Source organism: Phodopus roborovskii, unplaced genomic scaffold (genome assembly GCF_943737965.1).
Source record: "Phodopus roborovskii unplaced genomic scaffold, PHOROB, whole genome shotgun sequence".
In the NCBI taxonomy this organism is placed as follows: domain Eukaryota; kingdom Metazoa; phylum Chordata; class Mammalia; order Rodentia; family Cricetidae; genus Phodopus; species Phodopus roborovskii.
Genome location: NW_026126469.1, coordinates 4559330 through 4577208, shown reverse-complemented (window position 1 = coordinate 4577208; position 17879 = coordinate 4559330). Strand labels below are relative to the sequence as shown.

The 17879-nt window shown below is 43.4% G+C and overlaps 1 protein-coding gene across 2 annotated transcripts in view; it reads left to right on the top strand.

Annotated features, from left to right (window-relative positions):
• Nucleotides 1-10376, top strand: part of Mapk1 (mitogen-activated protein kinase 1) — a 56093-nt gene extending 45717 nt beyond the window's left edge. Inside the window, exons 7-9 of one of the 2 annotated variants that reach the window (XM_051191122.1) lie at nt 1905-2014; nt 5457-5577; nt 8832-10376. In XM_051191122.1, the coding sequence (XP_051047079.1) occupies nt 1905-2014; nt 5457-5573 (227 nt within the window). In that variant the 3' untranslated portion in view covers nt 5574-5577; nt 8832-10376. Of the gene's footprint in view, nt 1-1904; nt 2015-5456; nt 5583-8831 lie in introns of both variants that reach the window. The other variant, XM_051191121.1, reaches the window with a different exon arrangement.
• The last annotated feature ends 7503 nt before the right edge of the window (nt 10377-17879 follow it).

The window sequence follows — 17879 nt, the reverse complement described above, 5'->3', positions numbered from 1 at the left end:
GTTCAGATCTGACACCTTCTTAGCTTCTGTGGGCACTGTGGTAGAACTGGAGTAACAGATGGTTGTGTCCCCACGGGGATGCTGGGAACTTTCATAGCACAAGGTGTTAAGGAGGTTACCAGGAGAGGAAAGACACTAACAGTCTTCTTATCACGCTGTGAACTACAAAAACAGCTTTCGGTACAGGGTAAATCCATTGGAGTGTAGTGGCACAGATGTCTTGGAGGAAGGAGTAACCAACAGCTATTTGGTTGGATTTAAGATTATCAATAGGAAGGAACTAGTGTCTGGTGTACTGTAAGTCTAGCTGAGAATCAGTGGCTAGAGAGGCCATAGATCCTAGGTGAGAACCTACTCTCCTCTTGCTAAACTGGTAGAGTATGTAACTTTCTCCTAAATACTCAGTCCATATACTTATAGGTTAGTTCAGCCCAAACCCTCATCAGAGAAACTTTGCAGTATGTGGAGATTAATGCTAAGAACTAACTACAATCAGAGTGTAGAGATAAGTGATTGTAGAATGTTTATCCCTAAACGGGACATCCCCCAAACCTCAGAAAAGGTCTTGAGACAAACATCACTAAGATATAATGCAAAAAGGGGCTTTTGGACATGATTGGCACCTGTAGTTACTACTTTTAAGACCTGTATGAGACCAGTCTGGTTAATATTCTAGAGTGGGTAGTTAAGGGTGTGTCCCCTGGTACGTTGGCCATGCTACATGCATGCCTCACACTCACACACGAATGTTGGTTATAAGTGTGTCAGTAGGTTTTTTTAATAGAGTAGAAAAGAGAAGTGTTGGGGAGAGTGAACAGTGGATTGATCAAAATATTTTTTGTATTTCGGGGTGAGGGAATGACTTTGGAGTGAAACTAAGACTTTGCACATATGCACGTATTTCTGTGTGTCGGGTGTCTTCAGTTGCTGGTCTACCTTATTTGGATGTGTGGATGTAGTATATGGATGTCTATACACATGACTGTTTGGGGGTATTTGTTTATATACTTATGGAGACCAGAGGTCTTTGTTGGCTATTTTCCTGAATCACTTGCCACTTCACAGTACCTAGAGCTCACCAGTTCATCTAGAATGACTGACCAGCAAGCCTCTGGGATCTTTTTGACTCTTGCCTTCTTGCAGTAGTAATCCCATGAGCTTTTTTATGTGAATGCTGGAAACCTGACCTCAGTTCCTGTGGTTATAGAGCAGTCACTTTACTTACTGGGCCTTATTCATCCCCAGCTCTATACTTTTGATACCTACAAAGTGTGTTATAGAGGAAATGTCAACATTTAGTAAGCAAACCTGGGTTTGAAACCTACTATCTCCTTTGACTATCCATTCCCCTTTTTTGAGCTTTGGCATCTGTAATTGCCATGTGGTTAGCAGTTACGTTCACATAGTCACAAGAGATTTACGGTAAGACTTTACTAGAGGGATACCTAAGTCGTTAAGAATACCAGCTGCTCTTCCCAGAGAACACAAGCTCAACCTCCTGGACCCACATGGCAGCTTACAACCATCTATAACTCCAATCCCAGGGAAGATCCAGTTTGCTTTTCTGACTTCTGTAGACAGTGCACTAACATAGTGTACAGCATACATGTGTACACTGTGAGTGTTTGGACACACTCAAACATACATGTTGTTTCTGTTTTGCTTTTTCTCTGTATTGCTTTGGAGGCTGTCCTGGAACTAGCTCTATAGACCAGGCTGGCCTCAAACTCAGATCCTCCTGTCTCTGCCTCCTGAGTGCTGGGACTAAAGACATGCGCCACCAACGCCCAGCCACATACAGTTTTTAAAGAAAGATTTTGATGCCCCATTGTCTTGAGGTCAGCTCTATAGGAGATGTAAAACATTTGGTCTTCTAACCATGGCAAAATCCTTTCTCTTTGTAGCTCTGGACTTACTGGATAAAATGTTGACATTTAACCCTCACAAAAGGATTGAAGTTGAACAGGCTCTGGCCCACCCATACCTGGAGCAGTATTATGACCCAAGTGATGAGGTAAGAATGCACTCTCCTGGCTGCTGCATCAGAGATGTTCAGTAGTCAGCAGAAGCTCTAGCCATACTCTTGTCATGATTTTCCTGAGGAACATAATGGCATATCCACCTCCTACTTGAGGATGAGCACTGCTCAACACAGCAGGTAGAGCAGTGTATCTATCTACAAAGAGAACAGCTGCACCACTCTAGAGCTTTGAAAGAGGGAGTCAACTTATAAACAGTTATAGTTCCAGAGGTTTAGAGTCCATGACCATCACAGCGGGGGCATGGAAACAGGCACACAACATGACACTGGAGCAGTAGGTGAAAGCTCACATCTTGAGACACAACGACAAAGCAGAGGGAGGTACCTCAAAATGGCATAGTTTTCTGGAACCTCAACGCCCTTTCCTCTAAAAAGATCACACCTCCTAATCCTTCCCAAACAGTTCCACCAACTAAGGACCAAGTATTCAAGCATGATGAGCCCTACAACTAGAAATTGCAGTGGCCCATGATAGAAAGATCAATGTACTATGCACTGGTCCTGAGGGGCGAGAGTGAAGAGGTAGACAGTTGAGACAACAGGTAGAATTAGTCACCCAGTGGCTCACACCATGACCTCGTGACTCTTAACAATGTGCCTTTCCCTAGAGATGACAAAGCACTGTGTTAAGAATTGATGAGGCTGAAAGTGGATATGATAGCTCCTGAAAGCAGGCTTGCACATACCATGCCATGTTTTCTCCAGAGCAGGCCCAGTGCCTTGCATCTCTAGATCCTCTGCAGGCTCCATTTTAAGCTTTATTCCCCCAAGAATTATAACAAAATAAGATGGAAATTGAATTAAAATTTTAGGTTTCTCTACTTGAGTACTTCTGTACATAGAAAATAAAGCGTGTTCTTAAAGTAGGAAAAAGCAAGTAGAGAGTTCACATTAAAATGCAAAAGAAAGACATCATAGCTAAAAGCTGATAAAAATGAGAGAGTGTAGAAATCAAAATGCTTTAGCACTTTACTATGGGAAAGAAACACCATGACCACATCAACTCTCATAAAAATTTTTCATTGGGGTGGCTGCTTGTAATTTCAGAGGTTTAGCCCATTATCGTCGTAGTGACATACAGACATGGTGCTAGAAAATGAGATAAGAGTCTGCATCTGATTTGCAGCAAGGGAGTGAACTGTTTTCCACAGTGGGTGTAGCTCAGAAGCCCACCTCCACAGTGACACATCCTTATTGTGCCACCACTCCCTGTGAGCCACGCATAAGTCTGTGGAGGCCATCCTTATTCACATTTCCACACAAGATGAAGATGGTGTCCCTTTCCATATCTATGACCACCCTTTAAGCACTTGAGGTAATTTGTAAAACACCTACAGTGTAGTTGATGAGAAAGAAATCATTGGGAATTAAGAGATCTCAGGCTCCCCTCAGTCCCTTGCACAGGGTATTAGTTTCCTAAGGGGCTGGTGTCAGCCTCAACAAACTGAGGCAGTACATGACATGCATAGGATACTTTATGTGGTCCTATACACTCAGTGTCCTCTAGTGACAGTTGTTCTCTTGTTCACATGACCAAAATATAGTACAGTGTTTGAGTCTGTATATGAGGATGTGAAAGCCTAGGTATATACTAATTGACAGCTTGTATCATTGTCTACTTTAGTTCTGTGATATTTTAGTTTTAGACATTTAAAATCAAAATATGAGCTGAGTGGTGGTGGCACCACTCTTTCAGTCCCAGCACTTGGGAGTCAAGCAGGCTGAGTTCTGAGTTCAGGAACAGCCAGGGCTATAGAAAGTAACTCTGTCTCAGGGGGAAAAAAATGGGGCCAGCAATATGGTTCAGTGGGTACTTGCCAAAACTGAGAGCTTATTCAGTTCCCAAGACCCACATGGTGGGATGAGAGAATGTCTTCTACAGTTTTCCTTAGTCCTCCATGCTCCTACTTTGGAACACATGATCCCACACACATACACAGAAAATGTTTTATTTATTTTTGTTTTTTTGGGACAGGATTTCTCTGTGTAGCCCTGGCTGTCTATGTACTCACTTTGTAGACCAGGCTAGCCTCAAACTCAGACAGATCTGCCTGCCTCTGCCTCCGAAGGATTAAGGGTGCACAACTGGGGAAAGGATGGGTGGTCTGAATTGGGTTATGAGATCCACGAGGTCCCTCATCTCAGCCATTGAATGCTTTCCACTGGCCATGAGTCTTTTCCAAGCTCCAGGGAATTTTTTTTCCAAGATATTGTTCACGTGATCTTTTTCTCACCTGTCATGCATGCGGTTCCGATGTCTTTCCCCAGCTGTGCATAAAAGAGCATGGTGATCATACATGCTATATGATCCCAGTGCTCTGGAGCCACTCTGGAGATGGTAAGATAAGAAATACAAGGCTTCATAGAAAATGTGAGGCCAACTTGAGATACATGAGTTCCTGGCTGACACAGATAGCACCTATAATCAAAGTAATTGAGAGGCTAGGGCAAGAAAGGATACATGTAAAACAAACCAGGCTATGTATTATACTATACACAAAGTGAAAATATGTCAAAAAGTCTTCATGTTAGGGTGAAGAGAACATTTCCTCCCGGTTTTATATTTTTCTGTCTAATTTTCAAAAATATTTTTGCTTACATGTATGCCTGTGTGAGGGTGTGGATCCCCTGAACCAGAGCTATAGACAGGTGTGAGCTGCCTTGTGGGTGCTTGAAATTAAACCTCAGTCCTCTGGAAGAGAAGCTAGTACTCTTAACCTCTGAACCATCTCTCCAGCAACCTTATATCTAATTTATTAGGTAAAGTAGGACGCAATGACCTATATGCAGACATGGGAATTTCTCCATGCAGCTTCATTTTTAATAGCTGTATAGTGTTTTCTCAGATAACAAATATCAACATGGTAATTTATATAATTCATATGTATTTATCTTAGTTTAATGTGTTTTTTTTGTTCTGTTTTTGGTTTGTTTTGTTTTTTGTGCTACTAGGTAGGTGTTGAACCCAGGTCTCAGGTGCTCTACATCCCCAACCCTGTTTTTACTCTGACATATTCTCACTGAGTTCCCTGGCTGACCTCGTATTTAGCAGTCCTCTGACTAGTTTTATGGTTTTGATTATATAATCATACAACTGCCTCTATTTCTGTTACTAAGATATTTGGTGTCTTAAAACATTTGGAAATCATTCCAGGGGATGTGATTAAGTTGAAGAAATTGTCAAAGTCACATAGTTATTACCCCCCCCCCCCCCGTTTCTGTTGCTGTACTGTGTAAAGCTTCACACATGCCGCCACTTAGCTGGCCCCAAGCCCTGGGGCTTTTAGTTTTGTGAGGCATTTGTGGTCCTACTGTGTAATTTAGAATATAAGACAGAATTATGTTATAAACCAGTAAATCACTGCCTTGACTGTGACAATTGGTGACTAGTAAATAATTCTGTTTTGTCTTAAAGCCCATTGCCGAAGCACCATTCAAGTTTGACATGGAATTGGATGACTTACCTAAGGAGAAGCTCAAAGAACTCATTTTTGAAGAGACTGCTAGATTCCAGCCAGGATACAGATCTTAAATTGGTCAGGTATCTAGAACTTTAACTATACAGTTAACCCCCTAGCAAGGGAGAGATGGTACAAGTTAAAAACATCTTTAGAAGGAAAAAGGAATTCAATGTGTCCCCCTTTGATTGGTAGAGCTTTTGTTCTGATTGCTTCCTGGTGTGAAATGAAGAAATTAGACTTCATCTTTCACAGATTATGAGGGCATGAAATAAAGTGGCAGCTCTTAGACACTGTGACAGTGATGTGTATTGGGGGGTGAGGGTCATATATGAGAAAATAACTTGTGGGAGGTAACAGCTTTCAGGCATTTACTCCCAAAAACCTTATTTTATTTTATATGACATTTTAAATGTTCAGAAATTCTAATGTGTAACTTTTGTGGCCTTGGGACTGTGTGGTTGGTTGGCTGGCTGCCTGCCTGGTTGCTGGTTGGTTTGGTGTTAGGGATTGAATCCAAGGCCTTATGCATGCTAAGCAAGTGCTGTACCACTGAGCTACACTCCTAAGACTTGAGAATGGGAAATTAATGGGAGAGGGAAAGGGGATAAGAGGATAACTGGTGGATATGCTCAAAATGCATCATACATGTATAAAAATGTCAGTGAAACCCATTACTATGTATAATTAATATATACTAATAAAAACATTTTAAAAATAAAGATTTGAAAAGATAGAATTTTATTCACTAAACAGTGTAACTGAAGCACAGATATGGAAGCCATTCAGGATAAACACTGATAGGAGAATTGCACCTAGGAATTAAGTAAGCTAGGAAGACTGTGAGTCGGGGGTGTGGAGACTGCACAGGAGACAGCCAGGAAAGGAAGGACAGAAGAGGCACAGTGTGGGAAGAGAGAAAAAGAGTTCAAAACAGTCTCAAAAGGAAATAGATTTCATGTTGTGGCTTCATATTTTGAAGGATTTGGTTGGGGGCTGAAGAGTAGGATGTGTGGTACATAGCAATTCTTGAGCTGGCTAGGAAGCATGAATGCAGGGTCCCACTGCTTTTTAGAGAGGAAGGGCCTCATGGTAAGCAGTGTGTATTCAGGGTAGCCGTCCCTCTAGCTTCTTGTAACTCAAAATAGTCTACTTTAAATTAGAAGTAAGGATTTTTGAAAGTTTACTTACTCTTTAGGGAGTCACGTTCTTTCCCACCCACCCCATCACACCACCACCAGAGCACCAGCTTGTATTGGGGATTACATGTCCCTCCTGTCTGTACTCAAAGGGATGAATGTTGACTTCTTGGCCACTCTGTTCATCTTGCAGTTTAGTGTCCTTTTTGTTCTTAGGCGGATTCACAAAACATCAGCACCTGATTCCCTCTTGTATATGACATAGCCACAGTAATCCACATTGGTAGAGTTTTCCATATATCTCCCCTGATTGGACAGATCCAAAAGGAATAGTCCAAGTGCTTGTGCTAGAGAATGTGCTGATGAACCTGGTCTGCAGATAACACTGCGGGAAGCTAGTGTTGGTTCACACATGGAGTGTGGGCAAAGAGAAGCCGAGAAAAGCTTTCTCAGGGATGCTCAAAGTCTTGACTGACCCCTCAGAAGGATCTGTATATCCCTGGGTTGAGCTTCATGAACTTAGGTACAAGAACTTAGGTAAAGGAAAAAATAGAATTTGTGTTTGAATGTAAATAAACAATGAGATAAAGCATTCTGGATAGGTCTGAAGTAGTTGCTGGAGAAAAGATTTTACAAAAGCAGTGTGGATGGGCTGATGATAGCCTTTGGCAAACAGTCACAGCCATGGACACTGCAGACAGACCAACAACCAAGATGGTGCTAAGGTGGTGTTGACAGGAAGCCAATAATGTTATAGCAGTTTGGTGCTGGAGATCCACAGTCATCCCATATATTCCTAGAGCTTGGCATTCTCCCAGTCATCTTTTAATGACAATTTTCAGCTTACTCTAAAGAATTTTAACTTTTGGCTGCACTCATTTTCTCCTTTCATCAGTCCGTATCTTCCTCCATCTACCTATTAACCCATCTCATTCATTTCATACATTTCAAGGAGAAATTGACTTTTAATTAATTTATTTCTTTAAAGTAAAAATAATGGCTGGAGGAATGGCTCAACTGGCTGCTCTTCCAAAGTTGCAGCACTCATGTGGCCACAACTCCAATTCCAGGGTTCTCCCTACCCTCTTCCAGGCACCATGGGCACTATGCACACATACATAACAGCCATCCATACACATAAAATAACAATAATAAGAATTAATCCAGAAGATAGCGCTGAGTGTTTTCTACTCCTCAGTCTTTGGCATAGATCTAACAACTTGTTCCTGAGCCCAGCCTATGAAACTCAGACAAGCTCCAAACTGAGGACAGGGAGTGCTAAGAGACACCGGGACATTGGGGCTGGGGAGGTAGGGGGACACACCCTCAAAAAAAAAAAAAAAACACTTGCTGTCTGAGGCTAACTTTATGATGTCCATGTAGTGGCCTAAGCAGTCCTGAAAGGTCAGGGTGTTTGATTGCATCTTGCATATGAACATTTCCAGTGGTGATCTGAAGGGATGTGGTCATCAGTACCTCATTTTCATCCCGACCCATCTCCTGAGTCCCCTACTGTGAATGTGGAAGTAAGCCATTCTTCATCTTCTGCCTATTTCTGAGTTTTCTCAGGCAGATGGATTACTAAGAGCATTAGCCTCAGTTCCCTTTGGTTTACTGGAAGATAGAAGGAGTTTAGGTCTTGTTAACAGGTCAGCCTATGACTTTGTATGTACTTGGCCTATGACACTCATCCTTACCACCCTGAATTTATTTTTTTTTGGGGGGGGGGCTGGAACAGGGTTTCTCTGTGTAGCCCTGGCTGTCCTGGAAATCACTCTGTAGACAAGGCTGGCATCAAACTCAGAGACCCATGTACTTCTGCCTCCCTAGTTCTGGGATTAAAGGAAGAGACAGTGAGGCACTGGGCCTGCCTTGAGCTTCTGAAACCTCAAAGGCCACCACCAGTGACACATTTCCTCCAACAAGGCCACATCTCCAGTAATGCCACTGCCATATGGAGGGGCATTTTCATTCAATCCATCACACCATGCCCACTTAGCTCTTAAAAAAGAAGTGAGGGCAGAGCCCTAGCATCCAGGACCCTGCATGTCACACATGTCATGTATGTGTGAGAGTACAGTGACCTTTTTACAGTTCTTTATTCCCATTATACCTTTACTTTGCCATGTTGTGCTATTTCCTTTATTGTGACATGGCTCAATCCTTACTCCTGAGTTTGTCTTTTTTTTACAGGACGAGGGCTCAGAGGACTGGACGCGCTCAGATGTCGGTGTTCCTCCCAGTTCTTGACCCCTGGTCCTATCTCCAGCCCGTCTCAGCTTACCCACTCTGACTCCTTGGAGCTGCTTGGAGGGGCAGCTTCTGGTAGTAGTGGCTTTTATACTTTCACAGAATCCCTTCATCCAGAGATGTCTTCTGACACCAGTGCCCTGCAGCAGTGTGCACTTCGGTGCACTCACTGCCTACTCTTCTTTAGTCACTAACTGCTTTCTGGTTTGAAAGATGCAGTGGTTCCTCCCCCCCCCTGATTCCTTTCTACATGTCATCCTGCTGAACCATGCAGCCTCACCAGAGCGGGAATCTTTCCAAACTGGCCCCAGTCGCTGGCATCTCACTTTATACAGTGAGGAATGCTATTACATAAGGCACTTTAAGTCAGTGACAGCTCCAAATTTGCACTTCATCTGTTTGACTAGTAACTGTCTACCCAGAACAGGAGCTTGTAGACATCCCTGGATGGTATTGCAGGCTTTAGGGGCAGGCACTTCTGTCACAGGAGTCCTTTGGGGGCATTTTTCTATGTCTCATGTTAGTCCCATATTTAAGGTATTGGATTACTATTCTAGGAAGCATTTTACCAGCAGTGTAATTCTGTTGTAATGGAGGTATAGCACTTGCCAAAATGTTCCATGCTGTCCTTAGCCAGAGACTTAAAAGTAACAGTTCTTCTGCTTGTCATTTGCTGCAAGATGCACAAGCACTGAGCTGTAGAAGTTTCTGGTGAAGTAGAGAGCAAGCTGACCTAGATGTTGACGGTGAAGCTCCATATATGCCTTGAGCTGTTTTACACACAAGGCTGATTTTGTAACCGCATTCACTGCCTTGGGGTTTAGCTAAGAGGAACACTGCGTCTTTAAATGAGAAAGTGTACAGTTCTTCTCCAAAGCATGCCAGCATCTCAAGCTCACTTTTCAGCGATGTAATGACTTGTAATAAAGCCTTCATGAGTTCTCATCATGAAGCTCTGCTCTGTTGCCAAGTATTGAGGTGTTTCTGGTACTGCTGAATTAATGTCATAAAAGACTAGCAGTAACTGTTCGAGCTCTCTCCTATTTCCTGATCTATTTTGTTCCTGCGCCGTGTGCTGTGGAGTTGATAGTGTTATCCCAGTACAGTGCCTCCTGACTCCCTCACTGCTCTCTGATGAGAAGTTTGCCTTGTTCAGTACTTTCTGTGCCCTTGCATGACTGTTAAAGCTTTCTGTGCAGAGATCACTGTCCAAGTATCACATCCTATGATTAAGCAAAATTTATTGTGACCTCTGAGTTGTATTCCACAAAGACTGCTATCCAGAAGATGATTTAGGAAAGATAATTTTAGTGTTAGGTTTTCATTTCTTGGCTGTCTTTTTTTTTTTTTTTTTTTTTTTTTTTTTTCTTTCTTTCTTTCTTTCTTAATTTTTGACAGTAATGGAGAATGGGTTCTGTAAAGACTGCCTGCTAGAATGAACAGAATGCACTTGTAACTCATGGAAATAAATGTACATCTTTATCTTTACACCGATGATATGATTCAGTGTTGATTTCTCTGGATCGGTGTGTCATAAGTGGACAGTCACAATCAATTTATAATTTGTGCTTCAGGCAAAAATGTTCACCTCACTCCACTCCTCCCCACCCACACCCTGTACTGCCCCACACACCTGTTCATGTAAGGTGGCTTAGAAAGATCCCTTTTAGCCAGGCCTGTTGTCGTATACATTTAATCCGAGCACTCAGAAGACAGAGGCAGATGGAGCTCTGAATTGGAAGCCAGCTGGGACTAGCCTCCTCAAAAGAAAAGGAAAGGTCCTCCCCTCCCTCTCTGAGCAGCAAATGATTCTGACATAGCCCTCTCCATATTATTGGTATTAAGTAGTCAGATGTTATTGACAACGCCCAAACATGTCAAGTTAGAAGCTCTGGTTCCCTCTGAAAAAGGGCCTTCCTGTCTATCCTAGAATTGTGGGAAGGGCTGTTCAGTAGTACCCAATGGTATCTGCTACCAGGCTCAAAGTGACAGTCCCCTCACCTGGCTGAAGGATGGCTGACTCCAACTGGGCTTTGGTGGCACACACCTTTAATCCCAGCACTCAGGAGGCAGAGGCAGGCAGATCTCTGTGAGTTCAGAGCCAGCCTGGTCTACAGAGCTAGTTCCAGGACAGCCTCCAAAGCAATACAGGGAAACCCTGTGTTGAAAAACCAGAGGGGGGGGGGGGCTGACTCCTCAGAAACTAGATCATGATTCTTGCTCTAAGTACCTGCTTTTCACTTCCACACATGAAGCCCACTAAAAGATAAAGAACCCTCTTTTATTGATACACTAATAGTTTTCTTTTTTTTTTTTTTTTAAGTATTGACACTTTTCCTACTTGTTTCTTCTTTGTATTTCTAAAGGAGGTATTCATGTTATATTATGAGATTAATTTGCAATCTTCTAAATAAGGAAACCATAGCCTCATCATCTAGGGGACTGAACTCTCTGTGCTTCCCCTTTCTGGTACTGTGAGGTGAGATTGGTTTTGGAATCACTCTCTGCATCCTAGAGTCACTATACCACAATTAGTGCAGCTTTCACTATGTGCATGGCAAATGACACCAGAGAGTCACAGACCCATTATATTGCTTTGGTTCTTCTCACATTTCTAAAGACACACTGGTGACATTGAGTACCTCCGTTATGTACATACATAGGCAAGCTGTCAGGTGGTGGGTTTTTCCACATCTTAGAATATGAGCAGGACATTGGTGAGAACATCCTGCTCTTTTATTTTGTGTGAAGAGACGCCTGCCCAACAATTCAAGTGAGACTGGTGAGAGTTGTGCCCAGGGTTGAGCTAACGCTGACCCACACTGAGGCCTCTCAGTAAAGAACAGTGCAGTGCATGTGTGCTCACGTCATTCCTGCTCCTGTGAGTGGGGCAGTGCAGTGGGGTGGAAGTGACCATTACCTGTGTCTGAGGAATCACAGAGCTCCACTACCCACGCTGCATGCCACAAAGTGTTCAGACCACTTAGAGACTTTCATCTGCTTATGATAACACTTACATTAATATTAATAGTTGCATTTGAATTTTGGTGACTCGTGTAGTATGGTAGCGGTATGTTAATACACATATATGCATATGCTTGGAGTCCTTGATAATTCTTTTATATTTGTAAATCAGTGTTTTGGAACAATCCCAAGTTTAAGGGAAATATTTTTGTAAATGTAATGGTTTTGAAAATCTGAGCAATTCTTTTGCTTAAACATTTTTAAAGCATTTGTGCTTTAAAATTGTGCTGGTGTTTGAAATATGGTCCCTGACCCAAATGAGACACGTGGAAGAGTGGGATAAGTAGTGTGACTTCTCAGACTGGGTTGCACCAGGTCTACCTGTGTGCCCTTTGTGTGTGTGTGTGCGCGCGCACGCGCGCCATTTATCCCTGCAGAACACTCCAGGGGGTTCTTACATTGCTTTGTATCTGCTTTGTACTGTTGATACCTTTTTGGTATCCCAAACTGCATAGATTATTTAGAATAATGGTAAGTTTAAAAAATAAATGTTGAAGGAAGATTTTATTCAGAATCTAAATGTTTTTTCATTATATTGTTAAACTTGAACATTTATCTGTGGTTTATATGATTTGGTTAATGTGTACAAAAATTGTAAGAGAGGTTTATATTTCATCCTAATTCTTTTGATGATGTACACGACACGTGCTTTTTAAGAGAGATAATTTGAATGTTTATGACACCTGACTTGTAAAAAAGAATTACAAAAAAGTTCTTAGAATCATTAAATTGTGTCACTGTATTACCAGATATCAGTCCTGTTGAATTCCGTGTGGATGTTCCACATAAAGTGCCTACCGACTTTAACTCTGCTGGCAGTTGTTAGGAGTAGGGTCACAAATTTGTGCTCTGGGTGACTGGGTATCCCCTGCACCCTCCTCCATCCCCTGGCCTTCAGTGGACCCAGTACAGGCCTCAGATGTAGTCTCTTTTTCACACCAGGAACTCATAACTATTAACAGGTCTTGAACACTTGTTTTTCAGTATTTGTGGTGGTGCTTTGAGTCACTATAGCCAAGTTGAGTACCTTCCTCTCTGTTAGCTGCAGCTGGCTCTCTGCTCAGTCTACAGCAGACTGCCAGCTATGAAAGAGAACCAGTATCATGTGGCATGTGCACCACAGCAAATACTGAGTGAATTCCAAGTCTCCCCAAATGTTTTTTTATGACATTATGTTGTTGCAAGGTGTCAGTAAATCCCTGGTTACTAAACCCTGCTTCCGTGCATCTGAGAAGAAAACCTGTTTTGAAAACTCTTAAACTAAATGGTTCAGGTGGGTGTCTGAACCATTGGGCAAATCACGTTCAAATCTACTCCAGGAGAAAACAATAGAAATGACTCTCTTCCTTGTTCAGTGCTGAAGCCTGCTGGTTAAACAGCAGTGATAGGACAACATCTTGAATGCCATACTTAATCAGGGCTAAATGTCACTGGGCTGGGGGAGAGATGTCACAGGAGGCAGAGGGAGAGGTCTAGCACTGAGGTGAGCAGGGTAGAGCCTCAGACTGTGATGGGCTTTCTGGAGGACATATTTTGTACATCTCTGAGTCTAAGAGCAAAGAGACAACGGGGAAGAGAGGATACAGTGGAACAAAGGACAGCAGATACTAGCTTCTTTGACTCTGCCATCAAGAATAGATAAAGACAGGAGGAGACAGCAAGCTTGTGCCTTATAGTATGCCTTTTTTTTTTTAGTGAAGTAAAGATCACTCTAATGGTGAGGAAGATGGAAATTAAAGGACTCTCCTCTAGGGAACATTGTCCTCTAATCCTGGGTTAGACAAAGCAGAATACCAAGAGGACAGAGTGGAATAGTGACTCATTGAGAAAACCAGCCAGAGGGCTAGGGGCAAAGATCTATGGTACAGGTAAAGTGGGCTGTGGGCACTCATTATAGAGCAGGAAGCAGGATCCCCCTGTGTCTAGATGCTTTAATGAGTATCTCTCCACAGAAGAGCAGAAAAATGGGTAGCACTATTTGAAGAGTGTGGAGACCATTGCTTTGGATGTGTTTCCCTTATAGCTAGGGGGGAGAGAGTAAAGAGCAAACCACACAATAGAAGCTGGGCATAGCAGCACACACATTTAATCCCAGCACTCTAGAGGTAGAGCCAGGTCTTCCCCAGAGCAGGGATACAACTCCCAGTAAAAGAAACTTGTCTGGGTATCTTTCCCCTGGTTTACTAATTTCAAATGAATCCAGCAAACACTGGATTCCTGCTGTGGACCTGCAAAGCCAGCAAGTGGCTGCCTCAAGGACCATCGGTATCTTCAGGTTTCACCAGAGTTGCATCTCTTTGCAGAGAAGGAAGAGAACATTTGATGATATAAAATGCAAGAAAACTTGTCTCCAAAAAGAAAGACAACAAACTTGCCTGTAGTAGATTTGGGAATATTCCTTTGGGGATTCTTAAGTATACACTTTAAAAGCAAAGATTGTGACAAGGATGTAAAAGAACTGCTGTCTTGCGTTCTGAGACCATCAGCATGGCCCCCTGGTACCTGTCACTCCATTTCACCATAGACCTGTATACATTCATGAAGTAGTTGTGGGAGGGTAGGGTCTTTGAAATGTAGGGTATGTGGTATTGGGAAATTCCTTTGTTTTCTTCTTTGCCTTCATTCTCAGTTTTCTAGCTTCCTCTTCACAAAGTTGACAGTTTATGGGAGAATAGAAAGGGGGGACCTTGCATTTTGATGTTTACAGTGCTAAAGATGAACTCCAGATCCTGCAGCATAAATAAGAGCTAGGACTCCGTCACAGTGTGCCCCCTGTCCTAAGGGCTGTTCTTGCCTTCCACACATGAGCTTGTCCCCTCAAATGAGGGGCATGGCATGGCTAGGCCTGTAGTGCTGGGTTTGGGTTCAGTGATGTACAAGGGACAATAACTTGGAAAAGAAATGCTAGAATTCAAGACCTGCATGGGCTGAATAGCAAGACTGTCTATAAATAGGTAGTAAACCATTGGCTGGCTGTGTTGGCTCACACCTTTAATTCCAGTGCTTAGGAGGCAGAAGCAGGTGGGTCAGTTAGACCTGGTCTACAGAGCAAGGCCTGGGACAGCCAGGCCTATCTCAAAACCCAGGCAGTAAGCCAGGTGGTTAAGTGTTGGGCTGCCCTCCAGTTTCTTAGCAGGAGCAGGGGAGCCAGTTTAGATGTGTGACTGGTGGGTGAAAGCTGCTTCCTACAGCCAGGTGAGGTTATCTACATAAAGAAGCAACAAGTGGAGTGGATTGTGCAGCCTGGGAGATGGGGTCAGGGCTGTTGAGGCTTGAGTTGCTTCAGACTGGCAATGCAGGAATACACACTAGCTGACCACGTGCAGGGAGCCTAGGCCTACACTTGCATCAGTTTGGAGACTCGGCCACCTAATCACTCAGAATGTTCTTATATCTTCTCCCTGAAGGCCTCTCCCTTTTCAGCACAAAGTGTCCCCAGCCATGATTGTGAGATCCTCAAAGGCCTTCTAGAGCAGAAAATGTGGATTTTCTTAGAATTGACTACACAGACTTGGGGGTCACTGAGACAAGACCAAAGTGAAAAACCCATAGTGGATAAGTGGAAACCTACCAGGATTTCCAGGCTGACTCAGGCTGCAGATGTAGTTTAGTGATATGTATCACTTGCACACGCACACAAGGTCCAGTACCCCAAAATATTCCAGTTTTAAAAACTACTTTGGGCCATCTGTTGTCCATGTGAAGTCCGAAGCGCCATGTTCTTGAGTTTTGAGTGCCTTTCTCACCAGTGCCCTTTCATTAGTTGGAATCTGGAGATTTACCGCCATCCTATCTCCAAGTAACCAAGGAGTCAGTCAGTGAAGCCGCGGACAACTGTTCACCATGCACACAGGGAACTGAGCTAGCCACAGAGGCCCAACACAAAGTGATAAACTTTTCAAAACATGAAGTTATTTCAGAGCTGGATTGTGTGGTTACCAAGCATCGGCTTATTGCCAAAGTCCAGAGCCTATTCGGTGAGTTCATACACACTGGCTTAAAAGGATGAGAAGACCAGACCACTGCATGGAGAAGACAGAAAGAAGCACAGGAAAAAGGCACTTGAGAGGTAAGGGACTAAAGGCAGTGCATTTGCCAAAGCAGGGCTCAAGTGCCCACATACTTAAACCACAATGCCATAACCTCCAGGAGTGGACAGCACCCTGTTCCCACCTCATTAGACATTGTACTGGCCACTGCTGGGCTGAGAATAAAACTCTGTGGACCATTGAAGCAGGTGCAGACATAAAGGCACCTGCCACTGATCCTGAGATTGATTCTTGGGACCCACTTACACTCACACGGACACATGATCTTTTTTTGTTTGGCTTTTAACTTTTTAAAACCTTATATGTCAGAGCAGCTGCCTTGTCAAAACTCATTTCAATGGTGAAGCCAATGCAATACCAAAATATTTAATGAAGGAAGCTATGCTGTTAGGGTGGCACTATCCCACCTCAAGGAACAGTTAAAAGAATACAGGAACAAGATTGATTTGCCAGGTGGTGGTGGCAACACACACCTTTAAACCCAGCACTTGGAAGGCAGAGACAAGTAGACCTCAGTGAGTTCAAGACCAGCCAGGTCTACAAAGCTACACAGAGAAACCCTGTCTTGGGAAGGGGGAATGTCATAAAAGGAACAGCATGCTTTTGCCTTGTCCTCTTTGTGTAACCTGGTCAGCACTGGGGTTGGCAGCTCTGCAGTCTGTGTGCTGCAGTTCTGTCTGCAAGAGGCAAGCAGCCAGCACACAGTCCTGCCCAGACAAGAACTGGATGACAGTGCTGGGAGCAGCCAGAGCTTGACTGGCACTCTAGGATGGATGCCTGGGAGCCAAGTAGAACTGACACAGGCATCCTTCCTAGAGTCCACTTTCCTGCTGTTTTCACTTAAGAATGTACTGTGGCCAGGGCTGGAGAGATGGCTCAGAGGTTAAGAGCACTGGCTGCTCTTCCAGAGGACCTGACTTCAATTCCCAGCAACCACATGGTGGCTCTGTAATGAGATCTGTTGCCCTCTTCTGGTGTGCAGGCAGAATACTGTATAAATAATAAACAAATTTTTACCAAAAACAAAAAGGGGGGGCAGAGCCAGGCAGGCAGCACATCTAGGCTGCTGCTGATTGCTGGTGTGTTAGTTACTGCCCCTGAAATTTAGATAGGCACAAGACCTGTACAAACCCTGCTCTACTGAGTGATTGCATAGACTTTAAACAAGTCTGCATTTTTAGCAAGATAATCTAGTGATTTGCTAAGTGAGAAGTACCTTGGTTGCATAGCCTGTACACATGCCCATCATTAGTTAACTTTCTAATTAAATGCATAGTTTATTTTCTCCCTCAGAGTGGGCGGCAGGTCCTTAGCTTCGTGCACTCCTTCATTTGCAGGAAAAATGGGAAATTAAGTGGCAGCTGGCAGCTCCAAGGAGAGTACAGTGCCATGGCAACTGCTTCCATCAATAGCTTACTTTCATCTCTGCTCTTAGATTTTTCTCTTCTTGGTCCTAAAGCTGGAAATGTTTGAATTTGGAAAGAACATAAGATAATGTGTGGTTGCTGTGTCAATGGCATCTGCATACTTCCTTATTGGGCTTGAAAGGTCAGCTACATATAGAAACAAGACTCTGAAGAGATTGTATCCCTTCTCCTCATCAGGCTGAGGAGCCTGTAATCTTAACACCTGTGTAGATTGCTTCCTCCTGGCTGATTCAAGGGTTTGGAACAGAACTATGGGGGTGAAGTCTGGCTGGCAAACCCTTTAGAGGAATTGCTTTAAATTTTTTCTTTCCCAAGACCCATTGCATATGTCTGCCAGGACTGCCATTGCAGCACCTTTACCTGGTGGCTTAAGTGATGAATTGTCACAGTAGTGGGGGGGGGGGTGGTCGATGTCAAAGAGCAAGGTGTCTCGGGGATGTTTTCCTCTGCGACCTCTTAGCTTGTTGATGCCTGTCTTTGGTCTGTGGCTT